Source organism: Porites lutea, chromosome 11 (assembly GCF_958299795.1).
Source record: "Porites lutea chromosome 11, jaPorLute2.1, whole genome shotgun sequence".
Lineage (NCBI taxonomy): Eukaryota > Metazoa > Cnidaria > Anthozoa > Scleractinia > Poritidae > Porites > Porites lutea.
The window spans coordinates 14,646,662-14,661,963 of NC_133211.1; the positions used below are offsets into that span (position 1 = coordinate 14,646,662).

At 37.7% G+C, this 15,302-nt stretch overlaps 1 protein-coding gene across 1 annotated transcript in view; it reads left to right on the forward strand.

Annotated features, from left to right (window-relative positions):
• The window catches only part of LOC140952032 (serine/threonine-protein kinase 36-like), a 29,364-nt gene that overhangs the window by 677 nt on the left and 13,385 nt on the right, over positions 1 to 15,302 (forward strand). The window contains exons 2-18 of the mRNA XM_073401431.1: positions 829 to 969; positions 1,513 to 1,590; positions 2,954 to 3,084; positions 4,033 to 4,081; positions 4,745 to 4,812; positions 5,269 to 5,359; positions 6,216 to 6,257; positions 6,656 to 6,749; positions 7,162 to 7,277; positions 8,040 to 8,298; positions 8,668 to 8,840; positions 10,183 to 10,448; positions 11,207 to 11,306; positions 11,682 to 11,773; positions 12,388 to 12,490; positions 12,933 to 13,086; positions 14,346 to 14,769. Of these exons, the coding sequence (XP_073257532.1) occupies positions 829 to 969; positions 1,513 to 1,590; positions 2,954 to 3,084; positions 4,033 to 4,081; positions 4,745 to 4,812; positions 5,269 to 5,359; positions 6,216 to 6,257; positions 6,656 to 6,749; positions 7,162 to 7,277; positions 8,040 to 8,298; positions 8,668 to 8,840; positions 10,183 to 10,448; positions 11,207 to 11,306; positions 11,682 to 11,773; positions 12,388 to 12,490; positions 12,933 to 13,086; positions 14,346 to 14,769 (2,381 nt within the window). The remainder of the gene's footprint in view (positions 1 to 828; positions 970 to 1,512; positions 1,591 to 2,953; positions 3,085 to 4,032; positions 4,082 to 4,744; positions 4,813 to 5,268; positions 5,360 to 6,215; positions 6,258 to 6,655; positions 6,750 to 7,161; positions 7,278 to 8,039; positions 8,299 to 8,667; positions 8,841 to 10,182; positions 10,449 to 11,206; positions 11,307 to 11,681; positions 11,774 to 12,387; positions 12,491 to 12,932; positions 13,087 to 14,345; positions 14,770 to 15,302) is intronic.

Sequence of the window (15,302 nt, forward strand, 5' to 3'; positions counted from 1 at the left end):
TATTTGCGGAGCTGGACAAACCTAAACGTACACTATCGAAGATGAACTGAACACTGATGGATCGATGGACGTAAGCATGTTTTAGCTATGTTTTTGAACAAGGAATTATTTTGAATGAATAATAAAACAGTTATTGAATTCGGCTTTCGTATCATATAAAGAATTATGGAGATCCCAGAGGGTGTTATCCGTCGAGGCCGTACCCTCCTCGATCTCCATAATTCTTCATAAGATACTCAGCCTCATTCATTAACTGTTAAATATTCTAATCCTTTATATGTTAAATGATCAAGTTTAAAACTAACATAAACAGGAAGCAGTGTGCAATAAATGCAGACCCATAGACTGCCAGGTAGACAAGGTTAAAAAATGATGATTAAATGATGTGAAATGGTCTGAAAGCTATACCTATCCCTAGATCTTAAGTTTTCTGATGGTCTTGACAGTTTTCAAAGCTTTTCACAACAATATTTACCTGCCATTGTGCAAGTGTGAGTTTGTCACACACTTTGACACAAGAACTCTTTCTGTGGGTGAAATTTATACTAGTGAATACCGGAGAATTCCTGGAAAAGAGAACTGTACTATTTTCCCAGCATAATCTCCACTATACATGTAGATCAGGCAGCGGTTGTTCAAACATTGGATAGCACTATCCAGTGGATAAATAATTATTGCTATCCAGCAGATAAGTATTCCAGAAATCAATTGTGCTATCTGCTCGATAGAGATTTATCCGGTGGATAGTGCTATCCAACATTTGAACAAGCGGGACCAGGTATGCAATGTTGTACTCCAGTAATTTACCTTGCTAATGTTAACTTTCAGGTTGTGGCTTTGAAATTTATACCCAAAGTAGGGAGATCAGAGAAAGAGCTGAAAAATTTACAAAGAGAAATTGACATCATGAGGAACCTTGAGCATGAAAACATAATCAAATTACTGGACTCCTTTGCAACACCCAAAGAAGTATGTTGTTTTTGTTGCATTTATCAAAGTTTCAGAAAAGACAAATGTATCTCTCTTGGATGGTGGGTATGCTTATAATAAGTTAAGGTTGTAGGGAACCCCAAAGCTCTAATGTTTGAAATCCAGGGTGCCCGGTATATGTTTTCTCCAAAAGCTAAGATTTCCTGTCAAAGAATGTCAGAAGTGTATCAAGAATTTTGGGTTGAAAAAAATGGAAGTTAACTCTCAGAAAGCTCCTCTTGATTATTAACCCTCAAATTAATATTCTTAAAAACTGTTTCTTAAATTTAAAATTTGTGTTTATTTCTTGTAATGTTGTCAGAATAATTATCCCTCGTGTCCCTCATGCACTTCAACAAACAGTAAGCCACTGTATCTGGTTGGGCATCTTTAATGAAGGAACCAAGACCCTGAGGACTCTAGAGAAGCAGTGTGGGGTCCTTGGGCTAATTAAGTTATTCCCTAGCAATATTGACCATGTGTAATAGCAGAGAAGAACAAACTTGGGTGTTGATTGTCTAACAATTTGTTTTGTTGAAAAAGGTTTGTGTTGTAACGGAGTATGCTGAAGGGGAATTATTCCAGGTATTAGAAGATGATGGTTCTCTTCCGGAGCAACAGGTTTGACTTGTTAGGCAAATTATAATCACAAGAAAAAAATAACAGATTCCCATTTTTGGATATTTTAGGGTATGGTGAAGAGTGAAATTAGGAAATAATTTCACGAGTATTACCATTTGATTACCTATTAATATCATGGTGACGAATTACGTTAGCAATCTTGGATTTTTGACATGTTTATCCTGGATCGTATCGATCAACAACTCCACTGTCTCAAATGTTTAGACCTTAAATTTGGCTTATAAAGTTCAGAATTTTTCGGACTTTTTCGGCAAAATACCTGTTAGAATCCTTCTTGATGTTCTTCTTGTGTGTTCAGGTTTTCTAAAGCATCTTTTTGTGCCCTGACATCTTCATTCGCGGCATTTTAAAACTTCGTCGCCATCTTGACACTGAGACATACGGAAGGGTTGCCATGGCAATTTTGTAATTTCACATGTCAAATTACAAATTAATGCTGAAATTTTGCGCCAATATTAAGGAGTAATTGGTCACCTATGATATTATGTTAAAAATATTTTATTAATTTTAAGGCTAATGCTGTTTGGTGGGTTCTGGGGATGAGTGGAGGTTTTTTCTTCGTTGTTATCAATTTCTTAGAAAATTAACTGCTCCCATGTGTTGCATTACTGCAATGCTACCACAATCCTCCACCTTTCATCTGGTCACTGGTTAACAAAAGCAGAGTGTTTGGGCGGAGGGCGGGGGGGGGGGGAGTAGCAGTAATGAAACAATCCATGGACCAAATTCACTGCAAAAATTATGTGCCACACTTCAACATGCAGAAATACACTTCATGTTTCTACAACAAAGATTGCTAAGAGTCAGCACTATTAACCTTCTGTTACCACTAACAGCCATAAAAATACCATCTGCTCTTTGCTATTTAAGCTTTGTTAACCTGGGTTTACCTGTACAATGGAAGCTCTCCTGACGGACACTCTCGTAAGAGGACAGCTCTACTTACAGCCGCCTTCACAAAACCCCATTTCAATTCCCATACAAACCCTGTATTTTCACATTCCTATGAGCAGACATTTCCGTAAGGGGCCGTAGACACTTTCTGGATTTACAAGTTTAGATTTTGGCTTTGTTTTTAAGCTTCCATAAGTAGACCCCTGACATGAAATCCTAATCTTCTCTGAATCTTGTTTTCCAAGAAATCACCTTCAAATCACTGTTCTTCATAGTAAATTTACCAGTACATCTATTCAGTTTCTGTGTCAAGGTTTTTATAAATACACACCAGCCCAGTTACACTTCAAATGCCCCTTGAATTTTAATTTTTTCAGCGTTGTCAGAACAACAGTGTAGTTAATCACTGAAAAAAGTGTGGTGGACTCCTTGACTTTTAATTTTTCAGGTCAGAAAGATTGCATGCCAGCTGGTCAAAGCATTATATTACCTGCACTCTCACAGGATTCTTCACAGAGATATGAAACCACAGAATATTCTTCTGGGAAAAGGAGGAGTTGTGAAACTGTGTGATTTTGGGTATGATGGTGATACAGGATTAATTTCTATCAAAATGGTCATTTTAAGTTGGCAGAAGCAATGTTACATGTATTTTAATTTCTAAATATACTCGAAACTCCCATAAGCAACCACCTAAAATGGAAAGACTTGGTGGTTGGTTTCAACAGGTGGTCCTTTACGAGAATTGAACCATGGGGTCTCTTCTGAGAAGAGGTCCGGACATGTCTACCTCATGGAAGATAATACATTGCGTGCAATTTCTAAGTTGCAAAAATGTGTAGTTCCAAATTGTTGCTTAAGTTCTTATACGCTACAAGTAGCACAGTACACACAGTGAACATTGAGATCAGACCATGCTTCAAGTGGTCCCTTAATGCGAGAAGTTAAAAACAAAGAAAAACTAAAATCTGTTTGGGCTTCAGTGTTTTCAATGTTGCAGAGCATAAACTGCAGCTTGCTTGTGTTAGCTTGTTTAGTATTTAGCATGTTTATCTGCTAGCTTGATAATTCCTTGCTCTAATTTGTAGTGAGTATTAGGTAAAAAGAATTACCACCATTTTTTTCCAGACAGTTAAATTTAACATAAGTTCTAGCCTGCAATCAGTGATACAAATATGCAGAAAGAGAGCTCTGAGACTGGGTATTGAACAGTAGATGTATTTCGTTCTCCTAGCAAAGCAATTATTGCTTTTACTTCCTTCTTGAGTAAATGTAACATTGTTGTCAACCTGAACATGAGATATTTTGAGGATGATGACAGTGTTATGGCCAATCACATCAGAGAAAGGACATTTGACCACAAAGATATTAACATATTGCTGCTTGTAGCTACATGTATCTCATACCTGATTGCCTTTTTCCATGAGACACAATGTACGTAGGCGCTCACCGTTTTCATGGTGGGATCATAATTATAATACTATATATATAAAATTTGGAAATCATGATAAGTTTTTTCAATTTCAGTTTTGCACGAGCTATGAGCATCAACACACTAGTACTTACATCAATAAAGGTACTGTTGTAAAACCTAATTAATGTTTATTGTAAATCTCAACTATTGTTGTATGATGCTGTGGAAAAAGGAAAATCCATGCTCATTTGTGAGCCAAAAGAGCTCTTTCATGGGTCAGAGCTTGACTTACCATGTGCAGTAGTTTCTTTTTGCAAGGGTTCAATTTCCTGGATGGGGTGATTTTTCTTTGTTTTTTGGGAGCTAATTTTTGTGATTGGTCCAGTCTGGTTTTCAGGCTGGGAATTAATTTTTACTATTCTTGGCAATAATATTGCATTCAATTTGAGGTGAAATACAGGCAAAACACCACATGAAAATACATACCAGTTGTCTCTCTTTAAGTTATTACAGTTACGGCATCCATTTTTTGTGATAAAAGTTTTACTAGCAATAGCTTTTTTTGTGGATCTTGGGAAACATCACAAAAACAGGAAAAATTTGAACTGTCAAGAATAAAGTACCACACAGTAGTTATGAGGCATAAATCAGCTTAAGCATTTCTCCTTTCCCATAATCTGTTACTGGATAAACCTTAGTTAGCATTCTGCTTTGTAGCCCTTTCTTTATAAACCTGCCTGGCCTTTAATACCTACTGCAACAAGAACACTGATTGTACTTCACACTGATTGTACTTCACGTCGTACTTGCTTTAATTTCTTGCAGGGAACTCCACTTTACATGTCTCCGGAACTGGTGCAGGAAAAACCATATGATCACAACTCTGATCTCTGGTTTGTAGTACTTTCCACATAATACTTCTTGGTTTAATAAGTGCATGTCTTTGAAGTGTAAGGGATGTTCTTGCTTAACTTTACGTATCATGCTATCTGGGTATGTGACTGCCAATATTGAGGTTTAGTCTCAAACTTGGTTTTCAATAAGAGTAAAGATTTGGGTATTTTGGGCAAACTATGTAATAATTGCATAGCAGTAGAAGTGTATTGTCTTGAAAATGAAATGCAGTTTATTCTCCATTATTTAACGGACATTGCCTGTAGGCAGACACCCCCACCCCCTCTAAGTAGGTACTTAGTCATGGTGCCAGGGACATGCAAACAATGTGTTCTTAGGATGTAATGTTCCTCAAGCGGACATTTTTTTCTGAGCAAAAACCTTTGCTGGTCCCAAAAGTGTCCACCTGTGGATCTTTTAGCCGTAATTTTCCTGGTTTTTGTCTTTTTCCTTAGGTCTGTAGGGTGTATCTTGTATGAATTGTTTGTTGGAACTCCGCCATTTTATACCAACAGTATTTTTCAGCTGGTGAATCTTATCTGCAGGGTACTTGTGACACTTTCACTATGGCACTTTTTAATGTGTACAGTAAAAACCCATGAGTAAGAACTTGGTTTTAAAGAGCCTGTTAGGCTAAAATTTGCCAGTTAGGCCCCCCCCCCCCCCCCCCCCCCCCCTGTACAAGAACCAACCCATTTATCCTTAAATTTGAAACAGGTTCTTATTTTCTAAAATCATTGGAAACAAATTCTCTACACTTGGGCAAATAAGGTAAGTCAACAAACAGGATCCTCTTTGGAGACATATAGCTGTAGGTGCAAAGTTGACTGGGGAAAAGGAAATAAAATTGGCATTGATACATTGTACAATTTTAGTACAATTTTATATAAGGAATAAGCTTAATACCACTAATTAATCTTAGCTATGTACAATGCATTTGTTTTCTTCAGATCCTATTTAAGAACCTAAATAGCCTATGTATGTAAGATCCTCTTCAGGCTAACTTGGGGAAATGTAGGCTCTTACTCATGGGTTTTTACTATACTTTTGCCTTGATTTTAGATAACTCTTTATTTGCAGTTGTTTTGTTATTAAACTCTTCCTTTATGAACAAGCATTATATTATTTTTATTTAGTCTTGTACCTGTACATTTTCCTTTGATGCAGTTTATAATTATATATTTCTTACTGGAAAGTCATGAGGGGATGATTAAATATTAAAAAGGCAAAAAAATCTCTTTGGCCCAACACTCCAAGTCCACTAAATCTTAATGTCAAGGCACATATAATTCTTATTAAATACACCAAGTATATTGATAGTATTTCAAAGAGCCTGAATTATTTTATTAAATAATACTTTAAGGTCAAATTAATAATGATTTATCTTTTTGTTGTTAATTAGGATACTGTTAAGTGGCCTGAGAACATGAGCCCTGATTTTCAGGTTGGTGTAACATCAGTTGGGCAGAAGTTAGGGATTTTGTGATTTCAGAAAGGTTACAAGAAAGCAAATTGCAATAATTTACCAGGTTAGACTTTAGGGTCCATGCGCCCTTTTTGTAGGCTAAAAGAGGATGATTAAGGGTAAGGAGAGAAGGACTATTGTGATCAGGAGAAATATTATTCTTCATGGCTAAGTGAATAAAACTGGGCTAACTTTGACATTGGAGATGGATAAATTAATGAAGTGTCTTTAAATAACATTTTTAGAGATAAGCTATTAGTGCGCTCTCCTTTGATGGCTTTTGGTGTGTTTAGAAGACAAGATTGTTTTGTTCACTGATAAGGTTTGGCTGATATAGTTTAGAGATCATCGTTTTGTCACTGTTGCTGTTTTTGCAGAGTTTTCTTCAAGGTCTCCTCACTAAAGATCCAAACAAAAGACTGTCCTGGCCGTACTTGCTCAGGCATCCGTTTGTGGCTGATGGAATTAATGGTGGGCTTAATTTACATGTATTTGGCCTGTTTGATCACTTTATGTGTTGCTATCATTGTTGAAAAATCTTTCATAATTTTTTCACAATTAAAGCATACAAAATGATTAAAGGTTTTAAACCCAGCGGATTTGTAGGATTTTACAATAATTCTGGAAAAGTTATTATGATTGCTTTTGGCTGTCACCTTCAATGATCTGTTGCTATCATGCTTGGTAAATCTCCTATTTGCATTATTCTAGCTGTTTACATTGAAAGGCAATAGACCGCAAATGACTCTTGCTCCTGGACATAACTAATAACCTTTCAACAGTATGATGCCTAAAATGTGTGCAATTCTACGGTTGGTTTTGCCTCCATTAAATCCTATACCAATGTTGCAGACCTTTATTGATTACATTGTTATTTAAGCAGAAGCTGAGTTGGAAAGGATGAGCGGTGATCCAGAGATGTTTGAACGACCTTCCAATAGTGCCAGCGCCCAAGAGAAAACTGCAAAAACTATAGGCAAAAAGCAAGGAACAAACAAGGTTTGGAAACATCTGAATGAGTTCTGTCTTAATACTGAAGATTGGAAAGAAAAAATGTTTTTTAAAGTGACATCTCGGCATTACATGTTAGGCTTATAAACTATAAGGACCCAGTGCTATAAAGAAGCTTTTCTAAGGAGTCAGGTAGCATTGAAAATGAAGATGATGTTAACTGCAGAAAAAAAATCTAAATGAAGATCTGACCAATACAGTGGTAATTTGCAAAATAAGCTTGAAAAAAAATTTCAAGGCTTCAACGGGATAAAAACCCTTGGCCTCTGGGTCAGTGCTGCAGTGTTGTACTAACTGAGCTTTGAGGACCCACACATTAAGAGCAGGCCAATTTGTTGAGTTTATCTTAACCCATAAAAGGAATGAAACATGGAAACAAAGATGATCTGAACAGCAGGCCATGCACTGCAGTGCTAATGCGGAGGCCATGGGTTCAAATCCTGTTGAAGCCCTGCCAAAAAATCTTTTTCAGGCTAAATTTGCAATTGCTTTAATTGTGATTACCTTTGCAACAGTAATATCTTCATTTAGAAGGCAGTATTGTTATTGTTTTGCATTATTTGCTTGGATTTCATTGAATTCAAATTATCAAACTATAAGTGCCAAAAAAACATTTCCATGGAAACGTGAAGAGTGATGAGATGTCTGAAAAGGCAGATGGCTAAAACTGTGTTGTTTACAGCGAGATTTCATTGTTTTACCGACATAGAATGTTTGAATTTCTTCTTTTGTAAAAACGTACATTTATAGAAAGACAGTGGTGGCACAGAAGTACGTCCATCGTGGATTAGGAAACTACAACAGCAACAGGAAGGAAAACAGCAGAAAGGAAATGAACCAAAGCAGGGCACTAAGGACAAAGGAAAACAGGAGGTGAAGAAGAAACCTTCAGGGAATTCAATAAAGAAAAAGCCTGCCCCTGCAAAGGAAAATGGAGAAAAAAAGCAGGCAAAAGCTAAAGAGGATATTGATGAAAAGAGCGGAATTGCAGAGGAAAAGGCTGGTGATGGTAAGGGATGTCCCTGAACAGAACAGTAGTTTTAAGTTAACAGAAAAGTGTATGTCCAGGTAATACTTTTAGACCGATTTACACAGCACAACTTTGTTGCATATGATGTGTTTACGATAATCCTTTGACACAACACAACATCTCACTTACAACTGACTTGCAGCTGTCATATGTTTAATTTGAGTTGTATGTCTATCTTAAGCATTTTGCCCGCAACAAAGTTGTACTGTGAATTGGTCTTTAGGAATGGACTTCATACCCTAATTTTGCAACACAACTTCTAATGAGACTCAGACACCCATTTTCTGAAGCAAACACGGTTACCTTGTATGAATTTATTACAGTAGCATTTTAATAACGTGATTGTAGATGATTGGGAGGTGCAGATTGAAGACAAGCCATCCAAGGCAGACAGAATTGGACATGAGATTAGTGATGACTATGACAGAGAGACATCAGTCGTTGAACAAGTGCTGGCTGCTGCTGTGAAGAGACGAGAGGAAATAAGCAAGAAGCAGGGAGGAAATCAATATGGGGGACAGGTACAGTCTTTGTGCGCTTAATGTTTTAGAAATGTAAAGGTATCAAATTTATCAGCAATAGATGAAACTGGCGGATGTGCCATAAAAGAGGCTCTCTTAAGTGGTGTATATCTTATGTCTGAATTTCATAGCCTGTAGTCGAATGTTCCCAACGTTGATAACAGCGTTACCCTGGGTGCCAGAGGCTTTTCATACACGGTTTCCGGTTTCGGTCACTTCGCCGCTCGTGTCTTCTGCCTGTGGCCAACAAAGCTCCTCATCGCACGTGAGGAAAAACCTCTGGTACCCAGGGTATAACAGCGTTCGAAAACCGCAACAACTTTCTACCACATATTGTGCAGTTTTGGTTGGTTGATTTCTGACCAAATTATTAGAATACTTGTTAAATATATATTAATTTGATTGCTCTGTTGTACGTTTCTGATTGAGAACTGCTCAAATAAGAGCACTAAATCCACTTCTTGTTTTATTTTCCTCTTTGACATCTCGAAAATAACAAAATCAATGAAAAAAATTTTGAAAAAGGCCACGGTAGGTATTTCTCGGGAGATTTGGTGCTCTAACTGGGAGACCAGGAGATCTGATGAAAAACTTAGAGACTCCCAGGAAAACTGGGAGAGTTGTCAGGTATGGTTTAAACAGGTTTAGATCTGTGAAATGTTTGAATCTTGTGATGTCGTGGAACGCCTGAGACATTTCGCCAGCATTGTTCCCAGTCTTGTGTGTACTTCAATGAAACAACAAGGGCATTCACGGTGGAAAATACGTCTTGAAAACCCCTTGGAATGTGATTTGCGAGACTCCAAATTTCTAAATGTCCCTAGATGCCTCGGCCCTCAAGAACTTGTGCCTTTGGTGTGACCATTCCAAAGCTGTCTACTATTCATTTTCAGCCTGCTACTTAAAAACTTTTTGACAGCCCTGTTATCAGTTAGTTTTCATCATGAGGTTAATTCAAGGAATAGAGCGATTTTTGTATGACCTTGAAAAATGGTTTCAGTAAGTGTTCATTATTTGTTTTATCAGCCAGTGGATTGAAAGATCAAAACATGGCCTCTTCGTTCTCCCGCCAAAGAAAACCCTAATTTGGCGAAGGCATTGCTCGATTGGCCCAATCGTATTGCAGTATAATGTCAAAGCGAAGTATCGATTGATTTCTAGAAAGTTCTTGGGCTTGAAATTTTTTCACTAGAGCGTTTGCTCAACCAACCAAAAGCCATGTGCGTTTGTATCCGTTTGATAAACCAGTCAAATCCCTCTATTTCCTTTAGTTTGTTGTTTCTGTTTTGTTTGCCCATTTTCATTTCAAGGTCATATGAAAATTGCTCTAACTTTTATTCAGGAAGAGCTTGATAGTGAGGAAGAATGGGACTACTTAGTAGAGGTAACAGAACAAGCTGCGGCAGGGGATACATCAACCCTTCGAAACATGAGTCCTACACTAGAAACTAGTATCAGTGAGCAACTCATGACTGACACAGCATTTACCAGAAAAGTACAGAGTGCACTGGAAGGTGCAGCAGCTCAAGTTTTGGACGGACTCCTGGAGGGAGCTTCAAGGCTAAGACAAATTCTTAGGGTGCTAAGAAGTTTGCTTACAACAGCTTGGTAATTTGTCAACACTGTACTTTTTTCCAATTATTTTTTCTCTTTCGCGCAAGTGCAAGCCTCTTTGACATACTGTGACATTCTGAAAATATGCCCCTCCATGTATAAGCCCCTCAAAATGTAAATCCCCCAACTCGTAACCCAAAAAACCCTTCGTTAAATTGCCCCTCCAAATATAAGCCCCCCGGGGGCTTGTGCTTGGAAATTGCCCTCAAATACAAAGTAAAACAAAGCAGAACCGGTAAATTTCCTTTCATCTATAAGGCTAGCCCAATCAAATTTGAAACGCAAATTTCCCTCCATAGATAAGCCCCTCCGAATATAAGACCCTCCAAAAATAAGCCCCTAAAACAGGGCCTTTGAAAAATATAAGCCCCGGGGCTTATTTTCGGAATTTCATGGTATGTTTATATTGAACTAACCTTTCATGTAATGTGCCTAATTGAAGGTTAGTGGGAATAAAGCCCCAAGTTTCATCTGGTAAATTGCTGAACTCTCCTCTTCATTTACCTTAATCTTATTTATGCCTGTTAATCAAAGGAGAATTTGATATTAGATAAGGAGTCACTTAAGGCCTTATTCCACACACCCTTCATTAATTGCCCCAGTAGAAAGTTTCAATAGCAAATCAGAATGTACAGAATTCATTGGCTATTCATGAGTTTTTTTCCATTACTTCCCTCTGTGCATTAAAAACCTTCAATTCACAAAATCCTGTTCCTCTGTAAGTTTGTAATTGTTTTGGTTTTATTTTACAGTTCATCCAAGGTTAAAGTGAGTTTCTCAATTTCAGTTGGGATTCCTGTGGATAATATCATTCTTATAACACAGTTAATAAATAAGCAAGGCCTCTCTCAGGTACATTCTTTGTTTTATTTCTGCACTAGCTTAATTACCCATTAATTTTAACAATATTTGGTTTTTACACTTAATAAATGTTGAAACTGACAGAAAATTTACCTTTAGGAAAAAAAATGATAATTTCACTTTAATAAGCCGCACAAGAAAGTACAGCTGTACAGTTTGATTGGAATGATTCTATCCACAGACTTAAAACTTAGAAGTAAATTATATATTTATTACAAAAGTATTACATAGTGTTTATGCGGCAAATACTAGTTCAGTCTTTTCCATACATTATTGCTTAAGTACAGTAAACACCCACATATATGCGGGTACCAGTGGCAGAACATTAATGACATTGATAACGTACTATTCTATAATAATTTGTAGCAACCTTGGGCAGTGCAAGTTATTGTGGATGTACTGAATGTGGCCACAGCCTTTCTGAAGGAGTGCATCCTGGATGATACCACTGTAGAAAGGCGAGACAGAGACTGTTCATTATGTTCACAAATGTTTGTTAGTATTCATGTGCTAGAGCACTAGACCATTTAGAACAACGTAGTTAAAAAGGTCCAAACTCTTTGTAAACACTCCTGTTAGTGCTTAGGATTTCAAAGGTGCTATAGACCTCTACAAGGTAAAATTGAGGTTGTTAAACCATGCATTAACATGAATAAAAAGATTTTTCTCATTTTATCGCAAAAACAATTGCATTTTGCATAATAGTATAGTGAAACAGGATTTTTGACAGAAATATTCCGGGGGGGTACCCCATTAAGATGGAAGAATCATGGAAATTGCAGGGGGTAGGGAGGTATGACAAGCACTTCCTGGAATGGAAATCCCAACAGGGTAGGGGCTCTAAAGCAAAAGTGCCCTCCATCATGGGCGGGGTGGGGGGAGGGGGGTATGAATATTTTCTGGAACTATACATTGCATTATTATTGCGATGAATGTATATAACTGAGTATAAGTGCAAATTTGATGCAGTTGATATCGCAATTGTAAATAGACTTGAGTAGGGTTTTTTTGTTTACTGCACTTTCACAGAATTTCTAATTGGTATTTTGAACTCTACTTTTGTCCCTAGCAGTTTCAGCCTTTTGAGCTGTGCAAAAAAAATTGTTGGAGTTTTACCAGCGCTGGTGAAGCACATTCAGGACAAAGAACTTAACCTTAGACAAGCTGTTCTTGAGGTTTGTTTAAAATGAGGTTTTGTTTAGGCTAAACTGTTTTATTGGATGTGCCCTGTGACAATGATATGCATGTATAATGACAAGGATTATAATAATGGTGATAACGATGGAAAAACATGGAAACAGCACCATTTGATTTTTATCTTGAAGAAAAAAATGAAGTTGATTGAATATACCAACCTTTTAAGAATTGTAAGTTGAATTAGTTAAATATTTTCAATTGCTTATCTGTTGCACAATGCCATCTTTTTCCAAGTAATTGTGTAGTGGAGGCAAACACCTTTTCACGCAGAGCAGCAAAACGTGAGCAGTGTAGGAAATAATGTTTCAAATCTTCAATAGATGCATTGCAAAGAGTACAGGGATAGTTCATTATGAGAGATAAATGCGCATGGAGGTTCGACTTAATCTTCTTCACTGGTTGTTTGTGTTTTTTTAACAGTGTGTTCAACATATGTGCCAAGCCATGGACAGGGAATCTGCCACCGTAGAAGCAGAAGAATTTTATGATAATCTCGTCACCTGTGATATAAAGAGTGTGGATTGTCTGATCACAGCTCTTGTTATAGAATCAAATGTTCTACAGAGACTCAAAGGTAGTTTATCCCTTACTTTCTAATTACAAACCCGTTAACCAACCTCAATGGTTTAAACCCAGGGATTGTGTCATAAACTTGTTGAGTGTGATCATCCAGTTGAGCGTACGAGAGCTTGTGTCAGTGACTGGTGTTTTGAAAAGCTGTGTGAATTTCATCCTCAGAGTCAAAATGAACAGTTCTTGACCACCCAGAGTCAAAATGAACAGTTCTTGACCACCCAGGTCAACAGCTGAGAGTTTGATACGCAACTCACTTGGACTCTGAAGATGATTACCTGGCAGGATATCGAAACTTTAGTCCAGGGTTCGCGCGCACCTTGTAAGTCCTTGAATTTTAGAATCATAATTCAAGGCCTTGATGAAAGTCCTTGAATTTCAATGCTAACCTCGTAGTTGAAGTAGAACTCGAAAGAAAAAGGAGCAAACACAGAAAGACCCTCGGGATAAAATAAATCATGTTGTGGAAGAAGTAATAAAAACATAGACTCAAGGCTCTTTTTTGCACTGAATGGAGTCCTTGAAAAATGGGAAATGTGTCCTTGAAAGTCCTTGAAAAGTTCTTGAATTTTTTGTTCAAAAAAGGGTCGACTACTGTCCTTCACCCCATGTAAGGAAATTCAAGACAGTCCTGGACTCTGGATTCCACGCAGTGGATTCCGGATTTTTGTCAGTAGAACTTGGATTCCCAGATTCCAATCGTTAGTAGGATTCCAGATTCCTTGAGCTGTTTTGCGGATTCCAAAGCCCAGGATTCCGGACTCCACAAGCAAAATTTTCCCCGATTCCAGATTCCACAAGCCAAAATTTCCGGGATTCTGATATCCAGGGCTGAGTTGTTCCAGGGTGGGTTAAGATAACCCAGGGTTAGTGCGAGATTTGAATTCAGATTTGGAAGCTTAAAAAGCATGTCAGTTTTAATTCTTTTTGTCTAGAAGTTAAAAAAGTTAAAGCCCTAAAAGTTAAAAAAGTTAAAGCCCTAGAATTACCAGAAAATTATCCGTGAAAATTATTTTGAACACAAGAAAAAGAAACCCGGGTTAAGCGCTAATCGGCCTTCGAACAACTGGGCCCAGATTCCCTTACTTGTGGGAAAGTCCTATGCAGGACTACAATCACATTCAGACACTCATATTCTACTTACTTATGACATGACTCTTGGGTTCAAACCATCCACTATCAAAATGTTCTTGTTGATTGCGGGAATTTTTCTAATTTCTTTGTCATTCTCACTCTTAAAATCTTATTTGATTTCGATAGGTTCAATCGGTGATTCTACTTCTGTCAAAGCAAGAGTGATTCATGTGCAGACAGTGGCTTTAACAACTTTACAAACACTGGTGACTTCACCTAATGGCTCTTACAGTGAATCAAGTCCAAAAAGAAACTTAGCCGGCCTTGTAGCCAAAAAACTTCTTCAGCCATCAAATGAAAAGTGTTTAGAGGTCTTATATCTCCTTCTTCATCATAAACTATCCTCGCTGTGCGTCTTAGTCTTTCTTGCCGAACTCTGTGGAGTATCCAGAGATCTCAGCATTCATCTTTCACGACATTCAAACTGGATGGTATCATTGACCAAGTTCTTGTCAAGTTGTAGTGGAAAACATTCAGACCGCAAAGAGACCTGTTCTGTTTTGCTGGTTTTACGTTCCATCGTAGAAAACTCGGAGGACATTCCTTCAGAGTGAGTTGTTTTGTTTTGTTTCACAGTAGAGTCTCTATAAAGCGCACATAAAGGACAGCACATGTATCCCACGAAAATGGGAACTCGAAACTTGGGATTTCCGCTTTGGAGAAGGGTGTCTTAACCAATGCCCTTCCAAGCTATTTGTCGAAGCATCTTATGGGAATTATGCTTGTTTATGCGACTCGGAAGAAAAGAAATCTGTGCTCTGCCAACAGGAGTCAAACCTGCTCTACCGCGGTTTATGTTTATGCGAAGATTCTGTTTTCATTTTGCGGACCAACTCGCACTTGAATGCATAGTGGCTACATCTTTAGAGCGTTAGCCAAAAAAACGGTAGAAATGCATTCCTTTTTGATGCGGACGTGGCGAGGGTGGAATCAGAACCAGTAACAGAGGTGTTTGTCCTTTTCCCGGGATGATTGCTGGCACTGAAGTGTGATGGTACTCAGCTCTTTAGATAAGAACCTGTAATTTCATTGGATCTTCGATAGCGCGCTGCTGTATAGTTTTAGTGCTAGGGTCTAGTGTTA